General features: G+C 47.6%; 1 protein-coding gene across 1 annotated transcript; it reads right to left on the reverse strand.

Annotated features, from left to right (window-relative positions):
• Positions 1 to 6,211: 6,211 nt before the first annotated feature.
• Positions 6,212 to 18,995, reverse strand: LOC104697059 (2-hydroxyacylsphingosine 1-beta-galactosyltransferase-like). Its single transcript, XM_010411634.4, has 6 exons — positions 18,873 to 18,995; positions 11,712 to 12,559; positions 8,935 to 9,074; positions 8,685 to 8,761; positions 8,085 to 8,304; positions 6,212 to 7,160 (listed from the first exon to the last, which is right to left on the reverse strand). Exons 2-6 carry the CDS (start codon positions 12,555 to 12,557, stop codon positions 6,845 to 6,847), a joined length of 1,599 nt encoding a protein of 532 aa, XP_010409936.1. The 5' UTR covers positions 12,558 to 12,559; positions 18,873 to 18,995; the 3' UTR covers positions 6,212 to 6,844.
• Between the last annotated feature and the right edge of the window lie 874 nt (positions 18,996 to 19,869).

Raw genomic sequence — 19,869 nt, forward strand, 5'->3', positions numbered from 1 at the left:
CTACTAATTTAATTCATCGGTGTCTGTTTTCACAGTTGAAAATTTGGAGGCTGAGACTAATTTAACTAACAAGTTCTTGAACAAATGCATGTATAAATATCCCATTAAAGGACTTCTGATTAAGATCAAAGGTGTCCTTTGAACAAACCAATCAGCTATGCCTTTATCACAGAAGTCTCAAAGTTCATGCTAAGTTTAAGAACATCTGTAGGCATTCATGCACATACCTATTGGTGTTTTCTGAAGTGTTCATTAAAGATAGACTTTGTACAAACATTCAGTATTTCTCAGACCTGGTCCTGTGCTTTAAATAAGAGTAAAATAAACCACAGCACAATAACAACATTATTGCATTGATGATATTGCCAATGTGAGCTGTTGCCTACACTGGTCATGGTGTGTAAGAGCTCTTCACTCTGCATTCTCAAAAATACAAAGCATCTTCTGCTTTGCTAAACTAAGCAAAATTGCCCCAGGGTCATTCACAGCCAGACTTTGCCAATGGCTCTATGTTGGCCCCTCTCCACTTAATCATTCTTGTGCTCCAGTCCCCAGTTGAATAATCTGCTGTCATAGTTAGCAGAAGTTACACCAACACCAGACATGCACAAAATATCATCTCTTTCCTCTGCCTGAAGTCTATCAAGACTGTAGAGTCCAGGCAAATTTGCCAACCTCAGACAAAGTTGAGAGCACAAAATCAAAGCTCAGAGCTTTGCTTTATAAAACCCCCCAGCTACAGAAGTGGGATATAAATGCTATTCCTCTAACCCCAGCAGAAAGTGTTTGTTTCTGCTTTTTAACAAAACTAAATTAATGAGCATTCATTCTACTTGGTTCTGCCTTGAGACTCTTTTGATCCCCACTAAAGCTTGGATTGTCACCACCAGTTATTTGTGTCTTTTTTGCAGCTTTTTGGAGAACCCTTTGTGAAACTTCTTTGGAAAGTCCTGATAATGAGAACCCACACTCCTTTACCCAGCTCTGAACTAATACAGTCAGAGGACTCCTTGGTTAGCAAGGTATGACTGCAAGGAGAAGAGTCTTCAAGCCTTTGTTTGGCATTTGGGCTTTTTTCAACCCATTTTTTACGAAGCTTACTGTAATCCAACTTCCCTGATCAGACCCAACCTCTTCTTACAGTACAGGTGCTCATTCTTTTTGCTATTGGGCAGTCCTGACAAAAGGTGGATGGGATGCAATCCAAACACCCAACTGTGAAAGGTGTCTCCATGCTGGCCAAAAGGTCTGCAGTGTTTTCAGCTCCTCCCCACTTTGTAGCCCAAACTACAGGCAGGATTTTTGAGATCAGCTTTTATCAGTTTTGTCTTTTATTCTTGCCAAGGCCCTCAGCTGCTTACCTGTTTAGTTTTAATGAAAATTAACCATTCAATCCTCCTTACCAGTTAGCTTAGCTTAAAAGACTGTCCTTAATACTAGTCCATGTAGATCACTGGTGGATTCAGGGCATAGCCTTTAATATTTCCCTGCCTAGAGCCCAAAATCTAGCATTACTACTGCCTGAACTGATAGATCACCTTACCCAAAGATTTGCAGGAAGGGCACTGAAGTTCAACTCCATCCAAAGCATCTGATGAGCTCTGTTTTCATTATAGCACAGGATTTTCCCTGTGTTACAGAACAACAAGTTTCCCTGTGTTGCAGAACACCAAGTTCTTGTGTAATGTTATTTCTTTTTCTTTTTTCCCCAGCAAGATACACAGGCTAATCTGTGTTGTTTTCAATAATGCTTTGGGTATTATTTTTCTGTTTACTGACATACTGTCCTAAGAGCAAACATCAGATGTGTAGGGCTTCTGTTGGCCTTGTTAACCATACCATTCTGTTTTCAATAATTCTTCCAACCTTCCATATTATCTTGGATTTCTCAAAACCAACTTCCTTTGAACTACAGATAAATGGTTCTGCATATCACTGTAACCACACTTACACCTCTTCACAATCAAGCAGGATCCCTCTGGTTTTCCAGGATTGCCAATAACAGAAGAAAACTCAACTCTGCAAAGCTCTTTGCTAAAATAGCTGAGTTTTACATCAGCACATGGTTTGATCTTGGAAGAACTTACCTTATAGAAATGGTTACAACTGAAGTCAAAGGAGATGGGATTAGGTTAGTCAGCAGCATCACTACCATAGCACTAGCACAGATGTATTACTAAAAAATAATTCAAAAGTTTTCCTTAAAAAGATTGCTACAGAGCCATTCCTACAATGGACACCACAGAAAGCAGGTGTAAGAACCTAAAACGTAACTAGTCCCAGCTGCATCCCACCCAGAGTCTTTTATAGCAGCAGGTAGAGTGGTCCTGATGGGAGTAAGTGTACTCAGCTGGGGAGGGGGAAGCATCTTAGCAGCAGTCCCTGAGCGAGAGGGAAGAGGCTGAGAGAGAAGGGAGGAGCTTTCTGTATCCGGAGAAACGGGTCAGATATTTGGACTGATTGGCTGCCCTCAGCTGTCCTGAAAGACATAGTGCCCAGCTAGTGTGTAATGTCTCCTTGGTGTTTGCAAGGATTTGGGAAGCCCTTCCAAAAGCACAGCTTGGAAGGGACCATGGGCATTTCTGGTTTTTGAGATCATGCCTTGCCTGAGTACCTGGGAGAAAGCTGCTTTCCATTGCACTGCCTTCAGGAATCGCTGTGCAGTTCCACTTGCCATGACACAGCCCCAAGGAGGCCCTGGTGGGGACAGAGGGACTAGCTTGCTCCAACAGTGGTCTCAATGGCAAATGGCCACTGCTGGGGACTGGGGACTTGCAGAGCTTGGCTTGTAGCCTTCCTCTGTGGGAAATACTTGTTATGTGGAAGCATCAGAGAAAAGCATTGCCCACACTCTCAAGAGCATCAGAGAGGTGCATGGGGGCCATGAGGGAGATACCCACAGGCAGAGATGAGAGGCTGATGCTGAGCCATGCACAGGCAAAGGGAAGGGGTTCCTGTCACAGAGGTGCTCTTTGCTCACTGTCACTATACGGTGGGTAAGTAAAAATCATCGTGTTCTCTCCGCTGTCCTGTGCCAGATGGAGCGACTTCACACTCACCTGCAGAGGGCGACGGCTCCTCTTTGTTTAGCCACATTTTGTTGACGGTTTGGTGCCGCCACCTTACTCGGCCGGAAAAACCAGATACGGAATTGATGCGGCCCTTCTGCAGCCCACAGCCAGATTCTCCTATGGAGATGCTGCCAGTGGTTGGTGTGCGGGGACCCTTCCAAAGCCAACACTGAGGCTGGAGCAGCAGTAGTTTATGAGCTGGTTGCAAAGTCCTTCAGGGGAGCAGCCTCCGAGGCAGTGCCAGGCCCCACTGCGTGCTCCAGCAATGCTGCAGCCACTGGCACTTGGCTAAGGAGAGGAGCCATGCGAGTGTGTGGCTTCACCCCTTCCCTATTTCCCACAAGGAGGTGCCCCCAGCCCAGGGTTTGGGAAGAGCTGCGCAGCCATCACCTGGAAAAAACATTCATTTGCAAACCCAGCGTGTTTCCAAGCCGGGATGGCTCCCAATCACAGGGCTGCTGTGCCTCACTCAGAGAAGTTTTGTGAGGAGCTGTGGGGCCGGGTGAACCTGAAAAGCTGGCTCAAGCGTGCCCCAAACACCTCCCTGCCGCACTTGGAGCCACTCGGGGCCCTTGCAGGGAGATCCGCACGCAGCAGCAAGACTGGGGGTGTTGCTGGAACCTGCTCATGATCCCTCTGCCCTACCAGGAGCAAGACAGAAGGGCAGAAGGCAGCTGTGCCCTGTGCACAGCTCAGCTGGGGTTACAGCTCTTGGGTGAGGCCTCTTCAGTCTTCTGAAAAGTATTGACTCATGTCCTACTTTTTCTTGAGGGGGGGAAAAAAAAAGAAGGCAAAAAAAAAAAAAAAAAAAGCTTGATCCCTGCTTTCTGCCTCATAAACCACAGTTTCTATTTTTTAATTTTCCAAGTTACACCACAGCCCTGCGTGTGTGCCTCAGTACGTATGACAGGCAGGGCAGTCTGAAACTGCAGGCCCTGTGCCCAGAGATCAGGGACTGAGATGAAGGCAGAGCTGCATGAAGGATAAAGCTCACCTACATCCCTTCCCCCACCGTGGCTTTTAATGTGTGTGACAGGCTACTCATTATTCCTAATTTAACTTAATAACTAGCTTAAGGCCTTGTTATACTTTTCTTCTGTATTCAAGACTGAAAGAATAGCAAGGAGAAAAGAGAGAAAGCTATGTGTTTAATAGGAAAAGATTTACAGAGGACAGGAATAAATCTGGAAAATCTAGAGGAGCCTTCATCTTTAAAAAGTATAATGAGTATATTGAAATATTTCTGTAAAACCACCTTATAACTTAAAGAATGGCTCCTGACAATTTCTAAGCCAGTTCACAGCTTTCCCTAGGGAAGACTCTTTACTTCAGGGGTGCTTTTTGAATGCCCACTTCTTACTCACAGGGTCCTTGGGCAGGTCAGTGCTTTACTCCATTAGAAGGAGTTGTCACCAAATTGTGGAATCATTTTTTAATAAACTTTAATATATATCTTGACTCTCTCGATAGACATGCCTCCTAACTCTGCAATACCTGTGGGAATGAAAGCAGCCATGAGAAGTTCAAGAAGTTAAGAGCATATCTGATAGGAGACAACATGCTAATGCTGCATGTGGTGCTTGCTTGAACTTCTTTCTGAAATTGTGAATAGCAAGAAGGAAGCATAGGAAAATAGACTCACATTTTTTTAAGCCCACACAGGCTCTTGGGTCCTAAATATTTCTCTCTGCTCTTTTGCTTGCAAACAAAGCAATGTGCAGGTCTCTGTCCTTATCAGGCCACAGTGCCTCTGTTGGTGTACATGTTTGTCAGTTTGCAAACATGGTGTGTTTGTCCTCTCCCTCTTTTTATTTTTCCAAGTTCAAAACAATCCAACCAAGCTGCAAGCTTGCCAACTCTTTTGCTATATTCAGCCTAATCTAAACATACAAACTCTCACGTAGGCAGCATTAATGATCTCCTTCTTCCACCTCAGAGATTACAAAATGCCCCACCTCCACCCCCTTGTCCAAATTCATCTGCTAGGAGATGACAACAAGGTCACCATAGTGCAACTGGCAACAGGCAAGAATGCTGAAAACTTGGGGCAATATCTCTTTTTTATCTAAAAATAAACCCCAAATCCCATCAACTTCTGAATTTCAACTTGCAGACAGAAAGGTGCCAGGCAGGCAGTGCTCCTACTACTAATCTACAATGCCCATTTTCCCCTAATATCTATTAGTACTGTGCTCTGATCTCCCTCTGCCTCCCATTGGGAACTATTAGGCTCCACATCCTCAGCTCAGAGGGAATGAAGCCACAAAGGGCTGCTACAGAGCGAGGCTGATGGGTCGTCCAAAGTCATGTTCGCCCCTCTGCAACCTGAGGGTTGGGGAGGGAAGACAGCACTGCCTGGCCTCAGAAGAGCCCCCAGTTCAGAGACAGGCACTATCCCAACCTACAGCATCCTAGAAGCCCAGCCAAACTATTGTTTCACAGGTTGCATATAGAAACACATCTTTCATCTGGAAAAAGAAACACATGGAACAGCAAGCAAGGTCAGAGCCTAGAACCACCAGTGAGGGCAGCTGTGGCAGTGAGGTTACTCTCCAACTCGTGCCAGCACTGCAGTGGCCCCAGTGGGAGCACGGAGCAGAGCCCTTGATCCTCAGTGTGGGGCACTGGCAGTGGGACCATCAGACAATGCTGTGCACAGGTTGTACAACTGCACCCATTAGGTTTGCCTTAGAGTCCAGGGTGAGTAAAAACACATTAGGTATCACTCCATACCATGTCCCATGTGGGGCAACAGTATTGTCTATTCACATCAAAATGAGCAGGCATTTCCTTTTTCTTCAGAAAGGGCAGAGCTTGCTGCTTCTATAAATATGGTGTATGGCCCACTGCCTATGACCAGCTCTCTGAGCTATTGGCTGCTCCTCCTGTGGTCCTGGCACATCTGTCCCAGATTTTTCTTTCATCACAGGTTTGGAGATGCTATGGGCATGGGTGTGTGCCACATGAAGGCAGAGGAGGGAAGGCACTGCACGAAAGCCTGCAGAAAGGCCAAAAAATTGTTGATGGGGGTATGTGGAGACCATAGCAGCAGTAATGAGAGAGAAAAAGCACTTTAATCTTGCTTGAACCACTTCCTGTCACAGGAATCACAGGTTCACATTAAACCAAGACCGGAGAACTGCCACACAGGAGAAAGAATATAAGTTTATTTTAAAAAACAATAATTTAGCTCAAACACAAACAGAATTGCAGAGTATTGACTGAAGCAGAAAGAACAATATTTACCCGCAGAACTTAAAACAGACCAATTTTTCTCTCTTGTAGATGGTACTTTCAGTGCCCTTCCTTGTCCACAGCTCTGCTTCAGTTCTCATCTGCACATAAAGGTATCCCAACTGCTGGGGCTCTTAGTAACAAGGCAGAGGCAAAACGGTGTCTGCTGCACATGAAATGCTGTTCCTACCTCCAGAGCCTCCATGATCCAAAAAGCCAGAAGAGCAACACCAGCATCTAAACCAATGTGCAATACAAAGGGAACAACTTGCACTCCTCCCTGGAAGTCTACCTACCCATGCCCCATTCCCAGCATCCTGGCCAAGTGCTCCCACCCACGCCTGAATTCACCCCCCCGCCCACAGGTGCTGTACACAGAGGTGTGCACACAGGCCTTTGCAACACTCCTCCCTCCCCACTCTCTTCTCATCCAGACCTGCAGATCTTTCACCCCTCTCCGTGCCTGCATGCCATACATTTCTTGGCACAGCAGCAGTTCATTTCACAGTGATGGGATATGCCCTGGAACACACTGGCCACTACTGCAGTTTTTTTTCATCTGTGAAGTGGCCTTTCATGCAACTTCCATTCTGATACACAGGGCTGGCCCCCTTCCTTCTGCACCACACCACGGATTTGTAGAGAACAAATCCAATACTAGCCAGACATAGCAAGAGAAGAGCCAGGATGTCCAGGCAGAAATACTCATAGAAGGAGAGGTCGTAGACAGCAGGGCGAAGGTAGGGTGCCCCATCGTGACGAAGGATGTACTCCAGCCAATAAACTGTCCTGTTGAGAGCGTGCATTGGTCTGTCCAGGTGCAGAGCTGAGATGTGCTGGGCTGCTTTTCTGTAGCTGCAAGGGAAGATGACAAGACATTTACCTTTTTACAGAAGCTTTGTACCTGAGAAGTGGTCTGAGACATCCAGTGATACTTTCAAGTCCCAAATAATACCTTGGGAGAGGGGCAAATTTCTTCCATTCTTCTTCTGGAAGCCACTCTGATGGTACTTGCCAGCCATGAAGGCACAAGCCAGAGTGTATTTTACTTTGTGTTTTGTAAACAACACTGACAGTTTGGCTTGCAAGTACCTGTTCAGTGAGTTCATGTGTATTGCACTTTCTGAGAGGAGTTGCACCCTAAGACCTCACCCAGCATCAAGCAAAAGTTACACACTTGATGAGTGGCCAAACCCTTCAAGGTACCAAACTGCAACACCTCTTAATAGGTAAGAAATATAAACTATTTAAAAAATCAAGGTCTCAGAGAGCATTTCAAAAACCAGCAGTTGCACATGTCCCGTTAGAAAACGGGAGCCCTGTGCCACTTTTCTCTTCCTGCTTCAGTTCTAGGAAAGAGCAGAGTATATGATTGTCAGAAGGAGCAGATGGAGCATTACCTGCAGTTCCCTGTCTGTTTCTACAGGAAGTTGTTTGGACAAGTCCAGGGAGGTCCCAATGTGAAGCTGTGATCTCACTCTCCCTTATGACAGGCTGGCATTAGGAGAAGAGGTCTGCTCCCCAGTATCTCAGAAAACTTGGTAAGAACATTAGTCAGTCAAACTAGATCACACTCTCTAGCAGCAAATGCTGCAGTATCTCCTCCTGCACTGCATCTGAGGATTTTGAGGCAGTGACACATCTGGCCAGCTGAGCAATGCTTACAACTGTGCTTGGTCCAGAAGCCACTACAGCCGGTGTAGGGGTCAACACAAAGTCACACTGGTCCCTACACACTGTCTGCACCAAGGAAGAGCTCGATGCTTCCAGATGCCTCACCTGGGGTCAGAGATGACTGTGATGACAGCCTGGTAAAGCTCCTCTTCTTTTACTCTGCTCCAGTCCATGAGGATACCCATGCCCTTTGCCTGCACTCTGGTCATGATGTCAAACTGGTCCCCATAGAAAGGAAAGCCCACCACTGGCACACCGTGGTAAATTGCCTCAAATATACCATTCATCCCACAGTGGCTGACAAAGGCTTTCACATTGGGGTGGCCTGCAGGTAAAGAAACAGCAGCAAGTCAGTGCCTTCCATGTTGCAACAGGGCTACCAGGGGGTTCCTCAACACACAGTGTTGATGCATGTTTTAGGGAAAAACAGGCATGCTGAGCAGAGAGGATGCTACCCTTCGGGAATACATCGGGCTTTCGGCAGCCCAAAAATGCTGAGTAGAGCCTGGAGGAGAAGGGAGACAGGAGCCAAGCAGCTTCAAGCAGGTGTTAGGTGAGGATCATGTTTTGTACATATCAGACACACGAGAAGCAACAGATTTAGACCCACACAGGTGCTGTTATCCTTATATGCCTTTGCTGTGGTTTGGGCTAAACTCCAGGGATGTTGCTAGCAGCACACACATAAACAGAACCCAGCCTTACCTAGCAGGTCATTCTGGGGCAGCCACCCCATCATCAGCGTATTCTCACCCAGGTTTCTTGGCTTCTGACCAAAATATCTGTGGGAGGAGACAGAGGAAGGGGAAAAAAGGGGAAGAGAAACACATAGAGAACAATAATAAATTCAGTCAGACCAAGAGACAGAAAGCAAATTCTGTGATTTGAAATGAATAACCCCTCAACACTGTTTTTCATCCAACTCAAGTGAAAATGAATCCCATTCCCTCTTCACCTCCACACCACCCTTTGCGGGAGGCGAGCAAATGCACCAGCCATCTTCTCCACCAAATCGCTTGGAAGAGCTCGGATCCCGATGCCAAAGGAGACAACAACGACACCCGCCTCTGCTGCTTCCACCCAGAGACGCAGACCCTGTGGGCAAAACACACACAGCTGCCTTGAAGTATTGTTGCAGAAAGGCCCTTCCCATTCTTGCCTCTGTCAGTAGAAAGCTGTCCCCAGAGAAGACGAAGCCAAATCCACCTGGAGCACAAAGCTACACGGTTTTCACCAGGCAATGAACTCTAAAACCACTGTGATTTTTGTACCCAGCCAGCCAGAAATTATTTGAGCACCTGCTGGCCTTGGGAGTTTGCAGGGAGGTGGCCAAAACTTGCATTTCATAGCATTATCTCCTTCATTGGAGGTAACACAATTACTCTTTGACAAGAAAGGTTCTGAAAACATAGGGCCCACATAGGAACAGCCAGGGGACAGAAGGAAATTCGAGTAAAAAGAGGAGGGCTATTTTCCTTTCACCACTAAGACAGGATGACTGTCAGGCTCTCTAGATGCAGGCTGATACAACAGACAAAACATCACACAGTTAGGAGCATAATCTTGCTGGAGAGTTCCTACAAACTCTCCTGGAAGTGGCAGAAGGTCTTGCCATCTTGACAGGAGACTTCTACCCATCCTCGATAGCTACTTGCAGGCAACAGATTTAGTTTTTGATCACTGGACAGAGAGGTAGCTACAGATCCAGTAAAACCCACAGTTATTTGTCCTTCATTTAGAGGTTACCTGTAATGCTACATAAACAGGCTTGTACCTAGAACAGAGTGTGTACTTTTTTCAACCAAACCCAGAAGGTAGCAGGGAGAAGAAATCAGCAACCACAGCTGCTGTGGGGCAAACATGGACTATTCCCTTTTATGCCAGGCTGGGCTGAGTCTATTTCTCATTATGAGTTCTGTCCTGCTTCAAGTTTCCCATGTATCCCAGTCAGGGGCATTTTAGGGAAGTTTAATAAAAATCTTTTTCAATAAAAAAAGTTGGGGGATCATAGTACAAAAGAGTTACAAAGCACATCTTAGTGTAACTCTCTGGGGATACTTCTCCTTTGTTGTACGCTTCAGAGATGCAAGCCTATCTTTGCAGAAATACTTAGAGTGCCCTAAAACAATCCAAGAATCAAAAAGTTTACAACAGAGATATTTTGGTGTCTCCATTCTTTTGGGTTTCACATCCTTTGAGCAGTACAACCACTGAAACTGCTACAGAAGAGAAAGTGCTAGTTTTCCTTTTCTGAATAAAAGTACAGCAACTCCTAAACCAAGTGATTATGTTATCCATTACAATTGGGCCATAATATTTGACTTTCAGAAACAGCATTGAAGTTGCCAGGGAAGCATGGTTGACCACCAAATGTTCTCACTTTCTCTCAAATACATTATCTATATTTAACCAAGTCCTAATTAGAAGCACTCAAAATCATAGTGTTTCAAATAGGAGGAATTAAACATCTTAATTATCTTAATAACCCTGCTCCATTTCAGATGGGACATTCTTTAAGATACACCTAGACCTACAGAGGCCCTCTCTTCTGCTGGCATCCCATAACGTGGACACAGACATGCCTACCTGCCAGCATGACAGCCACCACCTATTGCAGGGCTCCAGACTTATCTCCATCATTCTTCCTTAGTTGCCCTGGGATCTGTTCTGGAAGTTGTGAAGCACATGAGTAATGCCCTAGCAAACAACTCCCTTCTTTATAAGGCAGGTGTGTATGTGACCAGGTTGGACCAAGCCAGCATTTTGCAAGAGCTGTGAGGCAGCTACCCTCTGACCCAGCTTTTGGAGCACCCTACGTGCATTTCATTACCTGCAGGCCATGCCATGTAGGCAAGGCTGACGTGCAGTCAGACACATCTGGAGACCTTCTTTTTAAGGCACCTGATCTCACTTTTTTTTAACTGAAAAATATTGACATCCACAGGTCTCTAATAATTTGGAAGCTGAAATCTTGTCTCCATTTCAGGCCCTTAGTCAGGACACCAGGACATCTTGACTGCCCAAGTTTTATTATCCAGGTTTATTTCCCCTCAATGTTTGTAAAAGTGGTAAGCCCTGCTCTGTTCCAATGCTGTCTTCAGTCAGAGGCTTTAGGAGCTTGTCCCTCTGAATTTATTCCTGGGATTAGTGAGGCATAGGCTGGAGAAAGTCTTGAGAAGAGTTTTCAGGACTGAATCTTGAGAAAAAGGGGATGATACCCTTCAGTTTTCTACACTTTGGGATTTTGCATTGAATTTAATGAAGGAACAAGAATAGCTCACCCCTGTGGTTTCTTAAGACTACAAGTTCAAGGGCAGAAATGCTCTGTGAGAAATAGGGTGAAGGAGGAAACTCTGGATTAACATATATCAGTGATGAAACAAGGAAGATTGATTGTTCTTCCCATTTCCACTTTAGCAGAGGAGCAAACAAACTATTCATGATCAAGTCCCAAGGGCAACACTTTCAGTTTAGGAATTCCACACACCATTTTACATGGACAGTGAGGCCAAATCCCACTTCAGAGTGGACCACTTAATTCTACATCCTCCCTGCAGCCTGACAGCCCTCAGTGTTCTCTGTCTCCCCGATGCACCCACAAGCACCAAAACACAGGAGCTTTCCAGACTCTTGGGGCTTCAGAACTTTTACAAGGTTCTTCCAAAGAAGATCTGTAGTAAGTAGCTTCCCCAGTTAATGTGCAATCATAGATCAAAGCTTTCTCGCACTTACCACTGGAAGGGGCTTTGCAGGCTCAGCGAGGATCCCCCCTGTGAAAACGACATGGGGGAGCGTTGGACGGGGAAAGTCCAACACCACATCATTACAGAGGAAGAAAAGACTAGTTCCATGAACAAGGTCCAACATGGATGTCTTAGGCACCACCCTATGCTTCTCCATGAGACGTTCAAACTTGGGCAGGATGACCAGTTTTGTAGCCACACGAGTTATTATGTAGACTAGGAGATTCCACGTCCTACCAAAGAAGCCCATCCTGTCTGTCATCAGGGAGTTGAATTCAGGGACATAGGCAATGGGGGAGGTGGCACCAATCTCTGCTGGGAACCAGAAACCAGTGGAAATCACAGAGTATTTGACTTGTAGGATATGGGCCAGGATAAATCCACACATCTCGTTGGGGTCCACCAAAAGCAGGTCAAAGTGCTCCCACTGGAGCTTCTGCAGAAGGGTAGAGTTTCCCAGTACTAGGTCACAGTTTTCCAGGTACTTCTCCAAAAATGAAAACACCTCCAGAGAGGTCATCTTCCCTTGAAAGACACGCTTTATCTTCTCCTGCACCCAGGCATCTGCACTCTCTGTGCTGAAGATACCCCAGTACCTCTGCACACGAAAGCCAGGCAGGGAGGTTTCCACATCCCGACCTTCATGAAGTAGCAGCACAGGGTCATGGCCCCGGTCACTTAGTGCCTCTGCCACCCGCATGAAGACTCGCAAGTGGCTGTCAAAGACTATGGTGGGCATGATCAGCACCTTGGCACAGTGACATGGCTCCACAGTGAATGTAGTCATTAGGAAAAGAAGAGCAGCAGGGCACGGTAGCACCTTCATCATCTTCATCACTGCAAGGAGACAAACATGCCATTAATGTAGTATCTCTGTCATGCACTCAACAACTAACAGTTGCAATTGTAGCTGCAAGCCAGAAGCTCATGAGCTGGGAAAAAAGAGCAGTCTGGAGTTCTTCACTGGGGAACATCCATCCCCATCTACCCTGTGTTGCCCTAAAAAAAAAAAAAAGCCACAAAAAGACCAAGCCAGATATCAGGGTCTTTTCAGGGGAGTTTTCCAGAACACCTCTTCTCTGTGCTCCTAAGGCTCAAAAACTAGCAGACTGACTCACACAGAGTTACAGAGGGTGAGTGGCTGGAGGAGCTCTGCTGGGTCACTGCACCAGCAGGGACACTTGCTGCTCAGTCCCTGTTTACCGCTACAGAACCAGCTCAGCTGGATTTTATTTTTATTTCTGTCCAGCCAGAACAGCTGGTTCTCTCTGAGCCCTTGATGTCTGTGTAAGATCGCAGGGAGGCCTGCAGAGCTTGGTGGGAATGCCAAGAGGTATGCTCTGGCTTTGGCCCTCACATGGCTGGCAAGGCACCTTGCTCAGCACAAACAGGGTGGGAGCAAATCCAGGTCACAGCAGGACCCTCTGAGAGGAACTGCAATCCCAGAGAGCACAGCAACAGTCTGGACAGAGAGTTGCTCCAGTATGGATCAGTCATGGGAGGCTCTGGGGAAAGGGCTGGCAAGGGAAAGCAGGTGCCAGGATACTCATCCACTAGAAAAAGGTAAACCCAGAAAGCAATCCCAGAGATAACATGCAACACCTATGGCACACTGATGCCCCTTAGTCACACTCCTAAAGCCGTCATCCTCTCTTCAGTTTGGTGAAACACCCAAGATTTCTGTTGTGTAAGGGATGTTGCTACATCACTGGAAACGAACGTGCCTCACCCACACCTAGCATTATTTTGGGAGAAGAATTATGTGATAATTATTTGGGAATAGTCAGAAGCAGGAACCCAGTTCAGACATGCTAGGAAGCAGCAGTGGGAAGGGGAAGAAGTTACAAGGGGAACAACTAGAAGTGGATTTTGGATGGCCCCCACACACTAAGCCCTGATGGGGTTGCAGGGACGTGGTAGAGTGGAATTTGGTACAAGATTTTCTGACAGCCTCTCCACTAGTGCTTGATCAATTAAGATGTGGGAAAGAAATTAACAGACAAGATTCTGCTAAATACAATCTTCAGACTACCCTCAGCAGCTGACTATCTCTGGGCGCAGACATGGGAGAGTAAAACTGCTCTCTTCTTCCTCCATTGCTTTCTTGTCCCATGTGGGGACAGGACATGGGAAAGAAACAGAGCAGCTGCTGGTTGTGACCCTATCCTGTTTCAAAGGCAATTCCTGCTAGTGCTTGGACTCCCAACCCTTCCCACCCAGGGTCAACTGTGCGGCTGTGCCCACACAAGTGATGAGAAACATGAGAAAAGCTAACAGACACCAAGGGGGTAGTTGGACCCACAGAACAAAAGCTCTAGGAGAATGTAGACAAAGGTGATGGGCTGGAGAGAAGAAAGCATAAGCTCTGCAAGGAAAGTAAGGATCTGCCCAGCATCCTGCCTCTCTAACAGCAGGAAACAGGTGGGCCTGTGGCAAAGTGTTGGTCAAAACAGAGCTATAGCCCACAAAGCTGGTCTGGTACTCAGATTACCCGAGAGGCCCAAAGGGAACTTATCCTGCCCAACACCAGGGAAGGTAAAGCATTTGGCTATGACATTCACAGCAGATCCAGGAGCACATGCCGCTTCCAGGAAACATGGGAAGGATGGCTGCCGTGTACTGCTGATCTCCTCTGGGATGGCAGGGAGTTAAGGACAGAAGCAGGTATAGGCTTGTCCTGGGGCACCTAATGGGTCATACATGCACATAAGTATGCCAAGAAGAGTAGAAGAGGTTTTATATGTGGGTAGGGTGTTTTCTCATTAGGCAACAAGTAAAAGATGAAGAAATAGTCTGGGTAAAAGGAATAGTTTTTTAAAGAAAATTTGTCACCCATCTTCAGCAAGAACTGTGTTCTGCCATGGACCTATGTGCCAGACATTGCTGAGACCCTCAGCTCAGCCAGGACCCCCTGGGGACTACCAAAATCCAAATGACAAGTAAGCTGTCAATCTCAGCCCTCAGGTTAGGGGCAGATGCTGACACAGTGAGACTTGCAAACTGCTCTTGGTGGTTTCATCCCTTCCAAAATCAGGAGCAATCCCTAAAGGTGCTGGCTCAGGAACCTCTTCTCCCTGCCCAAGCAACAAGGGAGGCTGTAAACCTTGCTAAGAGGTGAGAGGATGCCAGGCTGCAGGAAGAGACCTTTTTTCCTGCTCCAGCTCAATATCACCAGAGATAATCTCTGCTCTGTCCATGCCTGGAGACGTACCCTGGTCATACCTCCAGCCCTAGAGCTGTGCTGGATACACCAGACAGATCCCTGATTTTTAGTGCTATTGGGATATGATGAAGGCTAACTACCAGCACAAAGGGCACAAGGGCTCTCTGTCCCTTGTTCAGCAACTAGTCATTGTTGCAGTCTCAGGTTGATAGCAAAGGGGAAGGAAGTCCCAGACCTAGACAAGGGCTAAACAGCCCAGATGAGGGAAGGCTCAAAATCCAGCTGCTCACCTCCCTGGTTTACCTCTTACTGACCCAAAGCTGCTCCATGAGCTCTGCAGCAGGATCCTGCAGCCTGGGCAGGTGCTGTGGCCAGCGCAGCTCTCTGGCTACTGGAGCTCAGCTACTGCAGGCAAGTAGTCTTCAATAGAAACCTTCAAACACCTGGGCATGGGAATGTGATTCTCTGGGAAGGTGAAATCACAGCTTGTGCCTTGACAGAGGTGCAAAATCCAAGTAAATGACAGATCCCACACTAGGCCTGAGAGCAGAGTAGACAGAACCATCTCCTTGTTTGTGGACTGGAAGTCCTGGTATAGTGCATACATCACATAAATACTGCAAAAATAACCCTGCCACTACAAGTGGAAGAGGCTTGTAAAGAGAGATTAGACCCTTCCCTGTTTTCATGACAAGTGCTTGGCAGAACCATGCCAGCTGGCTGATTTACACAGAGCAATGCCCCTAACATCACAGTTAACACCGGCAGCCAGAGTAAGGGTTAAAGAGAACTGTCAGAAAAACCCATGCCACAAATGTTTCACTGCTGGAGCATTCAGGGAAGAGCAGGCACCTCAGTAGAGCAGGACCAGAGCCTGCTGCAGTGGGAAGCAAGACTGTCACTGCAGGCAGCAACATTTCCCCTACCCTGCACACCTGGCCACCTTCAGCTGCTGGGAGATTGCTTTCAAAGCGACAGCAATGCATTGACACTGAAAAGTGAGACAGCAGAAAGGGAGCAGAGAGAGCACAGCCCTCTGAAATGCCCCTGAGAAACCTCTTACTGGGATGAAACTTGTCCCGTGATTTTGCCCTGTTTAACAGGGTATGGCTCTGGTATTGATCAAAAATTACACGAATCAATTTAAGTGGAATAACTGAGCAGCTACAGCTCTAATTTAATTCAGGTGCCTTTTATTAGGCTGAAGTACTGAAACCTCTGACAGGAAACAGTCTAGGCAAAGAAGCCCCCAAAGAAAAGGCAGCGAGCAGGCTGAAATGCAAGGACTGCCATTTACATATCTCCCCCTCCCCCACTTTTTTATATTACTTGTTTCCTGCCTAGGACCTGGAAGCCCATGCACATGGGGCTGAATTATTTCCCCTCCTGCATCCTAGTCTCTGTGAAGGTCTCGCCCACAGTAAGGAATGTGTTCACTGCAAACTTCTCAGGAGTTAACAAAGCACCAGAATTCATTGAAAACAAAAAGCAAAAGATATCTTCACCTGGATGCTATAAATTCTTCCTGAAATAAGATACTGAAGTTGCCTGTTCTGTTGGGTATGGTCCAGAAAAACCAGGACCATCTGCTACCATCAGGTTGACAGCAAGCCTAGCTGCAGCTAATTTATGGAAGCCAAGACTCTGTGAAAACAGGCAGGTATGCAGCTCCAAGAGCAACTTTGTCACTGCAAAAGGATATTGCACTACAAGCAGGAGCTGCCATGGGGAATCCCTAGTAAAAACTTAGGGGATACAGTACTGTACAATGCAAACTTAACAAAGCACAGGTTGAAATAGGGAAATTTAACCATCAATCACATCTAGCCCACTGCTTGGTGGGCTTCTGTACTCTGGTTTTGGTTTATCGCAGACTCTGGCTTAACCAGAGTCACCTGGGTAAATAACATTAAAACACTAGTATTAGGACTACAGTATACTAATATTAGTATTACAGTACACCAATACTAGCATTAGTATTTTAGTAGAGAAAACAATGATAAAGAAAAAAACTCCCCTTCAGATATAAGCATCCCCTGGCAGCCTACAACCCTGAGGGTTTTTTAAAATATTGCTTGCACACAGACTGAATAGTGCACAGATGATCTGCTCAAAACAACATACCTTTCCAGCATTTTTCCTAGCTACATATTCATGGCAGCCCATTACAAACACAGAGAATGAAGGAAATCAAGATCCCCAAAGGACCAAAGGGAACAATCACAGCAGTGATCAGGTCAGCATCAGAATAATTTATACTTTTCACCACGTTGGTGCTACTGCTGCCACAAAACAGCACCAGAAGTGCTCTGGCTCATCTGTTTTGGACAAAGATTGATGTAGTCCCCAAACAGTTCCTAACTTTTGGACCTTTGGACCATCTTCAACATCCTTCCTGTCTCATTAAGAATTACATGGAGGAAGTTCTACAGCAAGGTGGGAATCTGTGGGCTAGCAGGAGGTTGCCAGACGATAGATCACTGCCAGGGAACCATGATACTAAAGGAAATACTGGTCCATAACAACTGAGAAAAGAAATAAAGACCTTGTCACAGTATTTGAAACTACACACATCTTCAAGACCTTGAACTGGGGGATGGTGTCAGACATCACACATCTGCTTCCCCACCTGGCCTCTCATCATACATTAAATCTGTCTAGGTGGTAAGTGAGATTTCCCCCATTCCATATCCACAGGCTTCCTGTTTGTCTTTTGAAAGGAACAGAGATGGTTTGTGACACCAGGGTGCTCTGCAGTAACAAGTTCTTCCGGACAGCCTTTTCCTCTTGCTTACAACATGGCTGCAAGACAGAAGCAGCTGATTTGAGACTGTGCTCCTCATGAGTGGTCTGAGGTCTGCAGTGTGGAAGCAAGTCAGAACATTATTTGTAATCCCTGGATGAAAGAGAAAGAAAAGCTTGGGGCCATTTCCAAACAGTCATGTGAGCCATAGACCTCAAAGTGAGAGCACATGACAGGGTAGTGCATTATTTGGTCTTAAGAAGAAGTTATGTTTGTATGACAGTCAAGTTAAAGAAGTTCTTCAGACTGCAGAGAAAACTGGGAAGATACAGGTGCACCAAACTTTAGAGCAGCAGTCAAGAGGGGAAGAAAAGAATCTTCCCATTTACTGCCTCATCATTTCAGCTTCTTTCTGTAGAGAAGCGCCACATTAAAAGAAAAGTTATTAAACACTCCAGAAGGTTGTGAAATCTTGTGTAGAAAGCTCTGGGGACTGATAAAGGCCTGACAGACAAGTCTGATCACATTTGACAGAGTTACAGGAGTAGAGAAGCTAGGGATGAGTCTTATCTTCAATGAAACAATTGACGCCCTCATGTAAAAAAAACCCCACAATCAAACCAAAGAGCTTCTTGGCTCTGAGCATGCCAGGGGAATGAGACCTGGCTGAGCTGCCATAAACAGAGGTTGAAGAGGGTTGCATAGGAAGAGGAGGCAGAACAGGAGATGGAAGATACTCCTGAGATGTAATCTTCTAAAGGAAGATGAAGCAAGTTACACAAAAGCACTCTGAACGCGTGTCCATGTGCCAAGGCTCTGGTCCTGCGCATTAAAGCAGATGCTGAACTCGCGCCCATCAGCAGCCTCGCTGGAGCAACCCAGGCTGCCCACCCGCGTCCGGGCAGAGCCGGGGCCGGGCTGACAACTGGGAGTTCAGAACGAGTCCCTGTCCCCGTCTCCCTGGTCGGGCAGCGCTCAGGTGCCTCTGCCATCAGCCCAAGCAAGCTCAGCCCAGCCCTGCAGCGCTCACCATGAGCGCGGCTGGCAGCCCCCGCCCGCGCATCCCACCGACCCCGCCACGCCGCAGGGCGAAGGGACCCTCCTCGCACGACAGCCGGGCAGGACACCACGGCCCGCAGCGGGGTAGCGCCGCCGCTGCGAAGCCGAGAAGCCTCCCCGGTGGGACGGGCCGAGAAGCACCGGCCTCAGCTGCCGCCCGCCCCCGCCGCAGTGCCAGCACCCACCTGCAGCGAGTCCCGCCGGAGCGCGGCCCGAGTGAGAGGCGCGGCGGTGCGGGAAGTAGGAGGGAAGAGAGAGAGGAAGGGAGGGATGCAGCCACCAGCTGCCCGCCTTCCCCTTTCAAGCCGGCGGGCGCAGGTGGGGCCGGGGCTGCGCCGCCCCGGCCCACGGGCCGCACCCCGGGCTGAGCCAAGCCGAGCCCGGCGCTGTGGCACGAAGGCGGGGCGAGAGGGGGGACCGGGGCGAGAGGGGGCACCGGGCGAGAGGGCAGGGAGAGCCGAACCTGCTGCTCCGGCAGCTCGACAGGCAGCGGGGCAGCGCCCGTCAGCTGCAGCTTGTGCCTCCGGCCCGGCCAGTGCGTCTGAACGCTGTCAGTCTCCCGTGACCGCTACTGGGCCCTGCCCGGACGCCCCCAGGGCCCCGACCCCTTTAGAGAAGAGTGCAATAGGAACACGGTAGTCGGGACAGCAAAAGGGAAAGGTGCACAGAGGAATCGAGATGTGAGGAACAGTGTTCCAGCACACACCAGAGGGGGATGTCCTGTTGGTCCATTTCCAGGACTAACCATAGCTGTAACTGCGCCACTGTAGCACAGGGAAACCAGGCCTCTACACCAGGACAGCTGTGGAGCAGAGATGTAGGGTGAGCAGAGATCCAGGGTAAGCGTGTCTAGCAGCCGCAAAATTGTTGCGGTGACCCAGGCCACTGCAGGGGGTAAGCGTGTCTAGCAGCTGCAAAATCTTGTGAAAGGAGCAGTTTTTCCCAGGAGTGTCAAGCACATCACTTTGAGTCTCACAAAGCATCTCCCATGCCAACAGTTGTTGCACTTGCTCAGTCAGGTGCTGATCTCCACCGAAGCTAATGACATTTTTCGCATCCTCTGCTGAAACTTCAGGTAGTATTACATCTTCTACAGCATCACATTCAAGGTGGAAGGCTGTGGCAAAGAGTGTTGGTTACAAAGCAACCGAGAGCCCAATGCACCTGGTGCATCATCCCACC

This window comes from Corvus cornix, chromosome 6 (genome assembly GCF_000738735.6).
Source record: "Corvus cornix cornix isolate S_Up_H32 chromosome 6, ASM73873v5, whole genome shotgun sequence".
NCBI classification, from domain to species: domain Eukaryota; kingdom Metazoa; phylum Chordata; class Aves; order Passeriformes; family Corvidae; genus Corvus; species Corvus cornix.